This window comes from Balearica regulorum, chromosome 7 (assembly GCF_011004875.1).
Source record: "Balearica regulorum gibbericeps isolate bBalReg1 chromosome 7, bBalReg1.pri, whole genome shotgun sequence".
Classification (NCBI taxonomy): domain Eukaryota; kingdom Metazoa; phylum Chordata; class Aves; order Gruiformes; family Gruidae; genus Balearica; species Balearica regulorum.
Window position 1 is genome coordinate 33,593,390 of NC_046190.1, and position 14,972 is coordinate 33,608,361.

Genomic DNA, 14,972 nt, shown 5'->3' on the forward strand with positions numbered 1-14,972 from the left:
GAGTCAGGGAAGAAAAGGGGAAGGGCAATAACAAACAGCTTCATCGTAATTTCAACCATATTGCCTAGTGATCACAGAATAATCTTTATGCTTAGATATTTAAGGAGACTACATGGACACATTCTTCCTGAGTGTGCTCATCCACTCGCTGGGATTTGTACTCTGTGATTCCAAGTACACGAGGAGAAGACACGTGTGCCATCTACTCCAATTTTATTACTTTGTTCTGGTGGCAGGGACACTTAGGATTTTTTGCTGGACTGCACAGTGACAAATTTCACTCTCTTGAATAGACCCCACTCTGTACAGTGGGGGTACGCTGCCTACTGACTCGCCAGGTAGTGCTGCTGTAGTTGCGATCCTGCTCCGAGACATCACTTAAACATGATGTCATGTCCCAGTAATTCAGGCTTGCCAGTCCATATTAAATAAGTCAAGAAATATTGAGACACCTTGGAAGCTGTTTGTGTAGTCCAAGCAAACCGTTCATGAATGTATGAAGGAAAAAAAACGGTCAATTTAAACTGGAAATAATGACAAGCTTAAAGTTGCACACAGATCTAGGCTGGCATGAAAGTCACAGGGCATTTTTTTTTTTTTCTTCTCAAAAGATGGTTTCGTAACCTCCAGTATACAAGCCAACTTGTGTCTTGGGTAATTATAGTCTCTCTATTGAAAATCCCCCTGTAATTTCAGCTGGATGTATTTTTTCACTTACTGCCCTAAATTGTTATGTGTTATTCTAAAAGCTGGTTAACATCATATGGAGAAGGTGGCAAAAAATCAATAGAGCTTCACAACAAAGACATGAAAGAAGTAAAATATAAAATCTCTGAAAGAAATGATGTTCTCATTTGGGGGCAAAAGGGCAAGGACAATGGAATCAGTGAATTTATATTTTTTCGCTGGCTTTGCTATGTTATTAAGATGTAATAATAGTTTCAGGCTTTTACTTTACACAGTTGTGCCTTTCTATCTCCTTTGGTCTGCCAACAGTGTGAAACAATAGTTCAAACTGAAAAGTCAAGTTTTGACTATCAAAATGGAATTCGAAGACAGTTTGCCCAAAAGATGAATGTCTCATCTTTTGTGTGGAGTTTAATATTCCAGGTCATGCAAACTTGTCAAAATTAATGGTAGTTTGTATCTTTAGGAAAGACATAGAGGAGATAGATAGGAATTTGAGCTCGAAAGGTAGTCTGAAGAAAGAATATATACATATGAATTATATAAAAACAGTACTTATATACATATTAAACATATGTTTCATAGATAACATAACTATATGTAAAATTGTATTTAAGAAATTTTATCTCTGTTTGCCATTATATTTTTGTTGTTTAATTTGGGTTATTCCTTCTGATAATTTCCCTTACTACATTAATTGGCATTTTCTGTACTGAACAGCTTGTGCCCCTGCAGAATATAGCTCTCAGTCAGTGAAACGATGCTTTCCTACGTGCTCTCAATAAAGACCTACATTAGGTTTACATTAAATTATTTGTTTGTTTATTGCTACCAGTGTAGTCACGGCTGTGAGGACAGTTAGAAAGTCAGTTCCTGTCCTAGGGGCTTAGCGACTCACTGGTCAGCACTGTTCTTTTTGTCTCGTCTTGAATTTGGGAATTCTTAGTGGACTGTTCTGGTCTGAACGGTGACTGTGAGGAGCCCTTTAGATCTACAGAGATTTGGGGTTTGTTGTAGCAATTGGTGACCTTGGGGGTCAGTAGTCTGAAATAGCTGCGCTCTAAATTGTTCATATTGCTTTATCTTCTGCATCAGGTCTCATAGTTTAGATTCTTGAACTAAAAGGTACTTAGAGGGGAGAAAATCCAAAGTTTTCATAGTTCATATTGATAGCATGCTGCAATATTATGTGCACATTTACATTACTTTTACAATGTAATACGTAGTAAGGGACTGTCTTGAACTACTGGGTTAAATAAATTCATATTTCTTCTTGAAGTTCTTGTTGGCAAGAAAAAGTACAGGTCCCCTGGAGATGGACTACATGTCCTTTTAAGCCTTTTCTATCTAATTTCTAGGATTTCTATGAACCTCAATTCAATTTCTTGGCACTAGATACAGCAATTTTTTTGCTAAGATCAAGAATAGAATCAATCTAATATTTGCTTTTATCCTCCATTGAGCCACTTCTTTTTACGGGGAGAGGATAATGGAATCATTGATAGAGTACATGTTTTACTTCTTTCATTTCTCTATACGTGTATTGTTTTGAATAATTGAAAATTTATGATTTGCTAAATTTAACTTGTAGTTTCTTATTGCTGGGCCAAGTAGTAACATTACAAGTCTCTCAAAATCACTATCAAATCACATGGAAACTTTGCCTACCTATTAATTAGATAGACAAAGAGAGATTCTGAGCTAGATTGTATTAAAGAATGGTGAGCTCAAAGCAGCAGCATGTCTCCCTAAATAACTCAGGACTCTGTCCATCCTGCCGCTGATACACTGAAGCAGTTACCCTCTTATACTTGTATCTTATTTTAATTGGATATTGCCTGAGAAATGGCAGAATTATCTTTTTTTTTAAAAAAAAAAAGTTTCCCTGACAAGCTGGGATTTATGTGTTTCTTTTTCTAGTACATAATCATGCCCTGAATTTTTCTCTGAAGATATATGATATGTAAAACAGAAGAACATTACCTAGAGGGAATACTGTTCCCTGGATAGAGTATCTGTGATGAATGTTATAAAGGAGCCAGGAGATGATGATTAATTACTGTGTTAATGCGCCTACATACAATAATGCGTGACTCCTTATTAAGCGCTAACGTAGCGCTAACATACTGCTGCTTTCACAAATTACCCATTTGTTACTAAGAAGGTCAAACAAAAATACTGCATGCAACATCTCTACATGCGCTCGTGTTCGCTTGATCCTTGTCCCACAGGGCAAGAATATAAGCGATTTGTTGTCGTGAGGGCTGGCTGCCAGGGGAGCTGTGTGTCCATCTGATGGTGGTGTAACGAGCAAGGCTCCGCTAGGAATTCCCATCTGCTTTTTGTCCTGAATTTGCCTAGGTATCATTACTGTGCTTGGTGATGCTTAACTAAAGGTGAATGGATACGTGTTTGCAATTGAATGTTTTCACAGGATCTCTATCAATAGGAGGATGTGTGAATAGGCTTGGAGTTTACAGAAACTTTCCTTTTTGAAAGGAGGCTTCTGAAAATTCATTCCTTTTCATGAAGTCATAAACTTCATCTACTGCTGAAATGCAAGGACCTCTGCAAATGAGTAACAAAATCAGACTGAATCACCTTGGTTATTGAAACTTTGGAGGACTTGGTGGACTGTTTTGGAGCCCTCTTGCAGCTGCTGTGTTTCTTCCAATGGCAGGTGGCCTGCACCCTGTAATGCTTCATGGGCAGCTGTGACTTCCTTTCCCCCTCTGACATGGCCTTGTGTGAGGCAGGAGAGCCTGCTCCCTCCCAAAAAGATGTGATTTCTAGGAAGACAGCAGTGCAGTTGATTGTGCAGGGAGCAGCCTGGAATTGCTATATTCACGATGCTTTGCTGCATCATTAGCAAAATGAAAATCACAGAATGGTTTGGGTTGGAAAGAACCTTAAAGCCCATCTAGTTCCAACCCTCCTGCCATGGGCAGGGACACCCTCCACTAGACCAGGTTGCCCAAAGCCCCATCCAACCTGGCCTTGAACACTTCCAGGGAGGGGGCAGCCACAGCTTCTCCAGGCAACCTGTGCCAGTGCCTCACCACCCTCACAGTGAAGAATTTCTTTCTAACATCTAATCTAAATCTACCCTCCTTCAGTTTAAAGCCATTAAAATCTGAGGACCTGATGAAAATCGAGGAGAGCAACCAGCTCTTCACCCAGCCCCTGCCAGGGCTGAGTGTAACTGGTGATCTTTAATAGGCTGGAGGTGGCCCAGGCAACATGAGCTGAAGAACTTTAATCAAAGGCAGACAGAAGAGGAGGACAGTGTTCCCTCCAAGACACTCCTGTGCTGGGTGATGCCAGCCTTGGCAAAACATCTCAGAAACCTGAAGCCTGGTTGCTTCTCAGATAAGTAGAAGAGCATTTCTTGTGTAACACTGTGTAAGGCCAGGTTTTCAAGTGTGGTCTGTTTAAATTACACATGCCGGAACCAACACTTTCTGGGAACTTTTGCATCTAACACAGCTATGCCCCTGGAGAAGAAGGAGCTCTATAGCAGGAGCTGTTCTTTTCCCCTGACCTGGAGTGTCTGTGACCAGCAGCAGCCATAGAAAATCTACCGTGGTTACTTGTAGTAAGAAAGGACTAGAGCAGAGTTTTAAGATCACTACTTCTGCGTTGCGCTTTGTCCTGCATTTGAGGGAAATTAAAAACCTGTCTTAAATACTCACATGCGCACATAAATGTGGGGTTTGTAAACACGAAGGGCCACATGAAATGAGAAGGAATGGCTTAATGCTACTGTTGAATCCTTTTTCTTTGTATCTTTTTTTATATCTAACCTTCGTGACACTGACTATCTAAAAATTTAAATTGAAAAGTAGGAAGTTTAGGAGCTCACTACTGGAAACATGGGCTGAGCTTCAATCGTTGCTCAGCTTCAATCAACCTGCTCGGTGCAGGTTTTCTGTAGGAAAGAACACAGTCTGGGGCTGGGGCCTTTAATATCAAGAGAAATGGAATTAGCTCCTTCTGAGGGCTCTGAGCCTCCACGTCTTTCACATTGAAAATGTTCCTGGAAGCTGGTGGGCATTTTCAATACCAGAGGAATGCAGGGTTAAGCCCAAAATCTGCCTGTCACCAACCAGATAACATCAGAATGAATGTATACAACGGTATATTGCATCCAAATATCACATTTAATTCCCCAGTTTTTACACCTTTCTGTGTGCGGTACTTGCAACTCTGAATAATGTTCTTATTTGGTTAGATTTATAGACACCGTAAAAGGGGAAGTAACTGCAGCTGTACTGCTATCAGCTACAGAGCACGGCACAAATTGTGGGAATTCACAGTGTGGGCTCTACACAGAGCTAAGCAATTCTTTAAAATATGATGAATAATTCTACAAAACACCGCAGGATCCAGCTCTCTGAACCTCATTCAAAGAGATTTCTGAGTCCTTTTGGAAGCGCGATTGGTGTACGCATGTCAGTGAGGGTCAAGGTGTTTGAGCAGGAAGAGGAGTTACGTACGTGTTGAATCTCAAACTATAAATCAGAATCTTAGTAGGTAACGGGCAGGTTCTCGTTTCTTGTGACCCAGCTAAGACGCAGGAACTGTACTGAGTGGTTTGCACGTTTTAAGAAACTGATGATGACAAACTTCAGAAAGTGGCAAACTGCTCAGAGACAGCAGAAGACCTTGAAACAGCTGCAGAAATCCCAGGATGTCCTTGCTTTATGTGGGGCACTCCAAAGAAATTGTTTTGTCATACCAGCTCCCTCAGTGCATCAATAAACTTTGCAGAGTAAGTTAGCTTCTCTTTGTTCTCGTTACCGTTCACTCACCAAATGCTTATGTTTTACTTGGTCTTGCAGGTAAGTGCCATTACTCTGAATTGCTGCTGCTGTGAGTCTGCATGCAACACAAATCTGACACAGAAAACGTTTCAGCATAGCTTCGTTTATTAGTCTTCCAAGTTTAAAAAGAAAAAAGGACAGGACAAAGAGGAAAACTAAGAAATACTGATGTATATGGTAATGAAAATGCAGTTCAGTCTCTAAGTCTTCTTCCACTTACTATAGTTTGTAAATTATTCCTAAGTTGTACATAAAATATGAACATTTAAGTCCAGATCCTTAGCTGGAGTAACACTGTATCCCTCCATTGGTCCCAATAGACATGCTGATTTAGGCCTGCTGACATCTGAGCTATAGCAATTGGTGTTGACATTCTTGGATGGTATTTAGGTTTAGGCATTCACTTTGAACATGGTGTCTCAAGAAGTTGGGATGTCGCTAGGGTTACTGCAGGGATAACTGTGTGATGCTATCCTTGTAATTGTTATTCAAACAATGGTTACAGTATTTGGATTAGGAAAGCTGTAAGATCTAAATTAAAATGGGCATGGAAACATTGCTTCATGGTGCATGATGTTCCTAAGCCATTGCCTCATAACACCTCTCCACACGGGCTTGGGCGGTGGTCACTGGATCAGGAAGGCAGCCGTGGACATCACCGAGGCAGCAGGGCCCTCAGGATGCAAGTGCTTCAGACCTCCTCTGACACCTTTTTGCCAGGACTGGTCTTCTCACAGACTCCATGGTGCCATTTTTAGGTATGCCATGTCCTTACGCTCCTGTGCCACCCGTGGTGTTTGCTCTGTGAACTGTGCAGTTCACCAGTGCGACAGAGACCGCCTGGATGCACTGCAAAGAACTGAGAGGATTAGGTGGAGCCCTCAGGCAGACGGATCCCTCCTCATGCAGGCCCCTTCCCGGGTGGCACCCCACTGCGCACCCAAGGGACCCGTAAGCTGCGTCCTGGGCAGGGGCTGCAAAGGCAGCTCACCCTGGCCCTGCCTGCCCCAGGTCCCATGGACAATGCTGGACTACTCTCAAGGAATCTGCCGGAGAGGCCCGCCACCCCCCCGCTCCCGAGCCATCACCGCTGTGACAACCGGGAAAGACCCTCCACAGCCCGCCCTGACGGCGCACCGAAGCGACTACCCCGGCGAGGCAAGATGGCGCCCAGCCACGGTGAGGGCAGGCGACCGCGTCCCGAGGGGAGGAGCTCCGCGCCCCGCCAACCGTCCGGGCTCTGCCCTCGTTCCCTGGGAGACGGCGACGCCGAGCCGCGGGCGACATGGCGGCGCCGGGGCAGGTACTGCCTTCGGCCGCCGTTGTGCCGGCGCGCCCGGGCTTCGGATCGCTCCCCGTTCGTTCCACCGGCGGTGGCTCGCCCCGCGGGACCGGGGGGGGCGGCGTGAGGGGCCGCGGCGCTGGCGCCGCCGAGGCGACGTGCTGCGGGGTAGGGCTGGGGCAGCGGTGCTTCGCGCCCCGCCGCCTTCACACCCGTTCTTTTTTGTTTTAATAATTAACGTTAAATGTCTTTGTTAAGTTTCAGAGACGGTAAAAGGGTGGGGTGTTAAAAAGGCAGCGTGAGTATACGTACCTGTGTCACCTTCGTTCCCAAGAGAAATTAAAGGAGACGCCCGCCTGCTCCGGCGGGGCAATTCCTCCCCAGAAACGGGCAGAGGCCTCGGCTGGCCCCTGGCCTCGCCTTACCTCACCTCACCTCACCTCACCTCACCTCACCTAACCCGCCTCGCCGCTGAAGTGCGGCCAGTCAGCTCCTTGCCCGCCGTCCACACCTCCCACCGCACTCACTGGGCTTCAGTCGGTCACGGACTCTGGTTGTTGAGTGTATGGCGATTTCTTGGGTCATTCGTGGTGGCAGGAACCTCTTAATTTTTGATGGTTGAGGGAAGGGTGTAGGGTTTGGCTTCAAAGAGCTTTGAGGAGATGGAAGCAAGCTCACACCTTGCTCTCAGCAATATGACAATTGTATTTCTCACTTTTCGTTGCTTTAGGTAGCCAGATTACTCTAGAGAATTTCATAAATCCACATTATTTTCCATAATATTTGCTTTTTTCCCTTGTCTTTGGTCTCCTCTTTTTTTCTTGTTTTGTTTGTTTTTTCTTTTTTTGCATTGCAATTTTTGACTTGGTTAACAGAGGTGTGATTTCTGATAGTCAGGCAACTCATCTCGTGCTGCACGTCAAGAGAAATTTAAGAATACAAGCTATTCCTTCCAGGAACGTATGAGGTGTTGCATCAGCTCAGAATTTCTCCCTCAAGCCTGTCTATGTAGTTGTAGCTACTATGACAATTTTCTTCCGGTTGAACTACTTTGTTGTCTTAGATGGCCGAGGAGTTACTGTGACTGTTGTGGAAGTGATTAACCGCTTTTGGCCAGTGTGATGGCTGCATCTGTTGGCACAAAGCTACCCTAGCCATTGTCGGCACAAAAGCTTAACGTTTAGGTTTCCTTAAATAAATAAATCCTCTTCTATGTAAAATGTATTATTACATATTCTAAATGCTTTATGAAAAATATATGCGTCTTTCACAGTATTCTGTTAACGTTCACTGTAAATATTTTGGCAGTTGGAGCAGCATAACACTAGGGTAATGCAGTCAGTTAGATCATAGTAAAAGGATACAAGGTGTACTGTATGAGAAACGACAGGCTGTCAAAAGTATATTGTACATCCACTTGAAATGTACCACTGAATTTTTTGTCGTTTTTACTTCGTGGCTTCACAAAAGAAATTTTTAGGGGAATTCAGTGAACATTTTTCATGTGTTTTCTATTCCTTATGTATTGGTTTGTTCTACAGACAATAGCTTACCTTTGTGATATCTCCTGCTATCCTTTATTGTTTGTTTTTATTGTAAACTCTGTGGAATTGTGTGGGTTTTAAAATAAATTATTTAGTCTCCAGTTTTGGCTGAAGCTAGCTTTGCATGTTCTATATGTAGATTCTGTCACTATCTATAGATAGATACTGTATTCTGTCACTATTTTTATTATATTGTTTCTTAGATCTTGAGACAATTCCTTTTGATTTGACTTGTAATTACTTTCACTAGAAAGCATATTAGAAAATCTGAATCCTGATCTTAGCAAGTCTTGCTGCTGCTTTATTTTTAACAACATTTTTTCCAATAAGTAGTCTGCAGCTGTGAAAACATCAGTAACGTTTAATGTCATAATACATTCGGTCATCCATAAATCTTGACGTTTGGACTGGCAAATTTTTGAAATATTTTGTTATTAAAAGGACACTATCAGTGTCTGTTGTTTATAATGGTCCTCCAAAAGCTTTCCTTCCATGTAGGTTTTGTCTTTTGCATTTGACATATCTGCATGTTTCTCTTTCGAATGTAGTTGAAATTAGCATTACTATTTTTATTTCCTTATTTGTTTGACAACAAAAGAAATATTATGACTAAAAATAGCAACTATTGATTTTAACTTCCCATTGTGGGAGCGGACAAGCGGGGCCTTTTTAAAACAAACAGGAACAGCGAATGCATTTCTGTTTCTGTCTTAACTATTTATGTAGACAGCTTCAAGATTTTCTGCTTCCGCTGAAGTATTTGACAGCTTGATAACAAAATGCATATAATAATACAAATAACAGTCTGTGTTGCTGGTGTGGGGTGGGTTGTTTGGGTTTTTTTCATTCATTAAAGTTGTAACTGATACACAACACTCTTTCAGGGTACATCTGTACTGCTGTCAGCAGTATCGCTCAGACAGAGGTAGCTGAACTAGCTTTAAATGAACTAGCTCAGGTACTGGAAACTGTCTCGCTGTGGCAGCAGAGTTTAGTCCAGTCTAATTTCCCTGACGGAGTGAGGCCAGGAGGATCTCGGGTTCCTTGCACTTCGGGTGTTTGCTGTAACTTAAGAGAGCTGGCAAGCTGTTCCTTTGTGAGTATATTTTTGAAAGTCATGATTTTGTAGGGCATGGTGGTGTATTCTTGAACAAGGGCAAATGAAGTAACATCTTCAGCCACTGCGGAGGGCTCATCCCAAAGGAGAAGCTTATTTTCCTTCAGGAACACCGGCGCTAATTTCCACTGTTGTGTTTCCAGGTTTTGCCACTCTGGAAAGGCTCTCACCAAAACTGCAGATAGTGGGGTATTTTTTCTAGCCGGGGATGACTCACTTGAGGTTTGGGTTTTTGAGAGAGGGCTCTTCCCCACCCCCCAAACACAAAGGTATTTTTGCAATTTGCTGTATAACTGCATCGCTCTTCTGCTAATATTTTCTGCTTCATGGTGGTTTGTAACCATTGGCTGAGAAATTCAAGGAAGATCTTGTTCTTTTGCTTTAGAATATCTGATTTGGTATTTTGATTTGATGCTGTTGGTGAGGGTTCCCAAAGTGATGTATTGAACAGCCAGAAACATATTACACATTCAGAATGTCTAAAAGTTCTTTGAAGGAAAATAAAACAGCAACAAATAATTATCTAGTAGTAGTCTGTATTTAAGTAGAGTTAAGTCTACTGCTAGGAGTGTATATTGATAGGATTGGTTTGGGATTTTTTTCCCCAACGCATGAGGATAGTGTTACCAGAATTAACTCACCTTAGATGATCTCAGTCAGTCACTACAGTTAACAGTAAAATGAATGGTAAATTCTTTGACATCAGTGAACATATATATAAAATAACTTCGCTTTGAATTTTCAATGCTGGTTAAAGACAGCAATCAAAAGACAAACCAGTATTCAATCAAAAGAATTATAAACTTTTAGTCATGTGTGTGTATAGGTTCTACCCAAACAGAAACTTTCCACAAATATGAGATCATTCAAATGATTCATGGACTTTTGCTACTTTTTTTTTAATTACAGAAACATTGATAATTCAAAAAATTAATTTTCTAAATTATGTACTTTCTCTCCCATAGTTACTCACCGGTCATTTGGTACTGTATTTCTTATTTTCTGATGCCCGCAGATGTGGTAGCAGACAGTGGTGCCACAAATCCATCCTTATGAGCAGTAACAATGATAGCAATGCACTGATTAGGGGGGTGTAGCTATGGGGAGCACCGTTACAGATGCTAGGTGATGAAATGGTGGAATAGGAAGCGTTCACCTTGCCATGTAAACTGTCAGATTTTGACGTGCAGATTACAGAGCCCTATCTGCACTACTGAGTTACAACAGCTTGAATGTCTCTTAAGTTTAAACTGCAATCTTCAGTTGGTTAAAGAATATATTTCTAATGCTAGAGGACCTTTAAATGTGTTGAAAGAGATTATAGGTGACAGTGCAAGGCACCTGGAGTTATTTTTAAATTAATTTTTGTAATCTTATGTAGCTTATATATTGCTAGAACACAACACTACATACTAAGACCTCAGCAAATTTTCCCAGAAGTCTTTCTTGCTGTTTGTAATTCAGAGAATGAGATGAGCCTTAGCATCAGCATGTTAAGTGTGCTGGGCTTGTCAATACAATGTGGGTTAGAAAGCTTCTTACTGTAGTAAACCGGGTGTGTACTGGAGGCAGGAAAAAATTCCTTTTTGGACAAGTTTTTTTCTGACATGATGGATGTTGCCTTATACCTTTCAAGAAACAGTGAGGAATTAGTTTGGGTAAGATTCTTGAGAGTTCAGGTAAAAAGTTGCTTTCCAGAATGTTCAACTTTTTGCCTAATAACCTGCTCCTTAGAGTATGAAACCTAAGCAATGGGAGGAAAAAAAAAGACTTTTGGTGCACCTCTATTTATAGGGCTGCTGCTGTGATCTTGAATGATGGAGTGTTGTGCAGGTGGTTGAGAGTGTGCTTCGCTCTTACTCACACCTGGCTTGTAACCACAGAGGAGAAGCTGGAAGATAGCTTGATGAGAACACAACTACTATGCCTTGAACTTTCTTTAGCTTTTCTTTCTGATACAGTGCTAAATTCTTTGTGCTATGCTAATAAAGTCTATCTGGGGTGATAGCTGTAAATTATTAACGTTTTGCCTTATAAAGAAGCATGGTCAGTAAGGTGTTAACTGACTGGTAATATGCCATTTATATAATGGTGCAAACAGACATAGTAAAGTATCCTATGTATTGGACATCCTAAGAGAAAGAGATGAGTTTGTTAATTCAGTTTCAAAAACATCAATATCAGTTATTCTTTTAATTCAGTTCTCACTACTTCTAAATAATCGCTTGTTCAACAGGCTTGTAACACCACTGGTTACTTCAGGAAAGCATTCATATTTTTCCTAATTATTCAAAAATATTTTTCAATAATTGTATAATATTAGCACATCGAGCTATTAATTTTTAATTTTTTATTTCCTAGCTGTGGTATGCAACTTCAATTATACCTGACTATAGGAGTGCTTCTTTTTATATGGCATGAATTATTGCTAGTTAAAAAAAAAAGCAAACTGATGTCATGCTCCTATCTGAAGGAAGCCTTTGTTTACTTTGTTCCTGTTGTTCTGATGAGACATTGTATCTGAGACTAACTTTACAGTTGGGAGCAAAAATTTTTCACGTTAAAGTACATGTGAAAGTATTTTAATAATTAATTTGAGAGAAAAAACCTTGTTTGTGCACTAAATGTTCTTTGTTGCTCTCAGTCCTGTTTCATCAGTCTCGAATGTTGTAATTCAGCCAGTCCCAGAGTTTTTCTTGCAGTTCGGCAGCAGCAGGGGGAGCAGTGTAGCTTTATTTGGGGGCTCTCCTTGGCCAATGCTACGGTTAGTTAGTAGCCCAGAACAATGCTGTTCAGGCTCCAAAATCAGCTCCTGTTAGGAAATCTTCCACTTCTCTCTTTCTAGGTGAGCTAGAAACATTATTCTGCAAGCTTTGCCTTGCTGCACTTCTCTAAAGCCCAAGTCCCACAGATGCAGAAGTGTACTTGCTATGAGTAAATTAAGATCAGGTTTTACTCAGACTTTTTTGTGTCCTGGTGCAGAAGCAGGTCAGGCCAGTTAGTGTCACAGTGATGAGGCTGGAAGGAAATTTTGGGACATGAGCTGGTTCAACTGCCTGGTCAGAGCTGGGCCAGCACAGAGTGCAGACCAGGACGTTGTCTTGGTTTGATCTTGAAACCTGTAAGGATGGGGATTCTTGCACTTTTCTGGGTAACCTGTTCTAATCACCTTCATAAGGAAATATTTTTCCTTGTACTGTCCTGTGCTGTTGTATAACTACAAAATAGCATCAAATGTTCCTATTTTTTGTAAGACTCTTGCATTGTTGGTTCATGCTCAGTTTCTTATCCCCTATAACATGCACATCCTTGTATTTCCTATAAGGAACTGCCTTCCCTGAAACAGTAGTGTCGGATCCTTGTATGTGTATCATTGTGTTGCAGCAAATATCTTGGACTCTTTTTTTGGTTAGAGATGGAGTCAGTGTCGACAGTAAATTTGAAAATGCAATCAAGTACAGAGCGGAGAGCAAATAGCATGGTAATATGTATGTGTACTCATAATACCTTAAGCAGAAACTGATTTTAAAATTTAATTACTGTGCAGTCTAATATCATGTTGGTCAAATCTAGATTCATGGATATTTTTTTGCACCTTTATATTTCTCTTGTTTTTACTTGCAAGTTAATTTAATCTTGTGCTGCACATAATATGTCACTATGTTCCCACATGAATTTAAGATAAAAATACTATTTTCCCTGTATCTGCCTAGTTTTCCTCTAGTGAAAATGTGTTAGGGTATTGTGTTGCTGCCATAAAATTATAGCTGTGTTACATTTTTGGCATTTGTTGAATTAATCCCTTGCATACCTCCTCAAAATAAAAATGTTATTTAGATAAGTTACTGGCATGATAAAATAAACCGTTTAAAATTATATTCCTATATACATATGTGTGTGTAGGAAGAAGACCAAGATCAGGATGCCAAAGGTGGAAAGAAGATTATTAATCGGACATTTCTTCCTCTTTCCCAAATTACTGCTTTGTCAGAACAAGATGTAGAAGGAGTTCAAAAGTAAGTGGCAAGGATAACAATGCTAGAACCAATATAACAATGAAATAAAAACTATAGACTATTTGTTAGATTTCTTTTGTGATGATTATGTCATTAGTCTTTAATTGTTAAATCAGTGATATTTAATATGATTCGTGAAAGATGGGAAGACATACTGTTGATCTCGGATCCACCTTGTTTTACTGTATTTCTTGTATCTCTTGATTTTTCTTTGACTCCTTATTTTTCCCCCAATATTTCACATTGATATGGTTTGTGAGTGTACAATAGTATTAAATATGCTGTAAATGAAATACTAACGTGTAAATAGGAACAGGCCAATACTGAGCTTTTTTTAAGAAGTCTCACTGGGTAACTTTTTTTCCTAAAACATTTAAAATTCTGTACTGTAACATGAGTTATTGAAAAATCAGAAAGGTTTTAAAAGTTCAGACAGGGATGGAAAGCTTAGGAAGGTATTAGTAGGTAGCCATTATGGTGCACTGGGGAAAGAGGAGGCAGCCAAAGACTTCTGACGTAAGCTCATCTTGTCTTTCCTGTAGCAACACTCTCCCTTGTTATTAGTCCATAACAGCAGCTACATTTAGGAGGCCAGTTCAACCTGAGACTCTAGGCTTATATTTTAAGGATGGGATTTTTTCAGAAGTACTCAAGTTATTTAGGAGCCCTTGTGTCCACTAGCAAATTCTTAGTGAGTTGAAAGTCAAAGGGCTGGTCCCCTGGACTACTTTTGGGGGAGGGGAAATAAAAAATCCAACTTTGTCCTTCTGAATAGGTAAACCATTTAATAGAGATGAAAATATTATTCCTGAAATATATTCTGTTTTTCCTATTTGTCACTGTTCTGAGGGGAAAAAAAAGTTCTTTCCGTTTTTGTTTGTTTAAGAAAACTGGAAAGAAAATTTGTTCCCATCAAATAATAAAAAAAAATTTCTTTCATTTACCATTTTCTCTTGCACCATAGGCCTCTTATTTTAGAGGAGACTGAAGCATGCAACTCACTGGGGACTAAAACGTGCTTAATGATGCAATTTATTGTGAAACTTTCTCATCAAGATTAAAAAGAAAAGCATTGAAAGATCATACATTTCTTCTTAGTCTCAGCTGATAACATGTATTTTTATATATATATCCTGTACAAGTGGAACATAATGTATATACTGCATCTGACTGAAAAGAGAATAGTTATAGGGTATTTTATGTACTCTAAGCAGTTTAGCAGCAGCATTGAAATTTTGTTAGTTTACCATAGCGCATCACATCTATACACAAGATCAGTTTGAAGGCCACAGCTAAGGTTAGCAAATCAGAATGGATCTGATTCAGTATGAGAATTTTGATGTCCTGCATGCCCATCTATCATGGAGTTTTATACTGCTGTCCGACTCCATAGGACTTGACCAGCTTCCATGAAGGAAGAAATAGTAATCAGGGTAACTAGGAAAATCTAAATGCCCCGTCATTTCCCAATCATTTATAGATACTGTTGTCAGTGACGTGCCT

At 40.4% G+C, this 14,972-nt stretch overlaps 1 protein-coding gene across 3 annotated transcripts in view; it reads left to right on the forward strand.

The window, feature by feature from the left end:
* The first annotated feature begins 6,597 nt into the window (after window positions 1–6,597).
* Window positions 6,598–14,972, forward strand: part of CABCOCO1 (ciliary associated calcium binding coiled-coil 1) — a 51,670-nt gene continuing 43,295 nt past the window's right edge. For 2 of the 3 annotated variants that reach the window (XM_075757536.1, XM_075757537.1), the window contains exons 1-2: window positions 6,784–6,813; window positions 13,357–13,469. In XM_075757536.1, the coding sequence (XP_075613651.1) occupies window positions 6,796–6,813; window positions 13,357–13,469 (131 nt within the window). In that variant the 5' untranslated portion in view covers window positions 6,784–6,795. Of the gene's footprint in view, window positions 6,814–13,356; window positions 13,470–14,972 lie in introns of all 3 variants that reach the window. The other variant, XM_075757535.1, reaches the window with a different exon arrangement.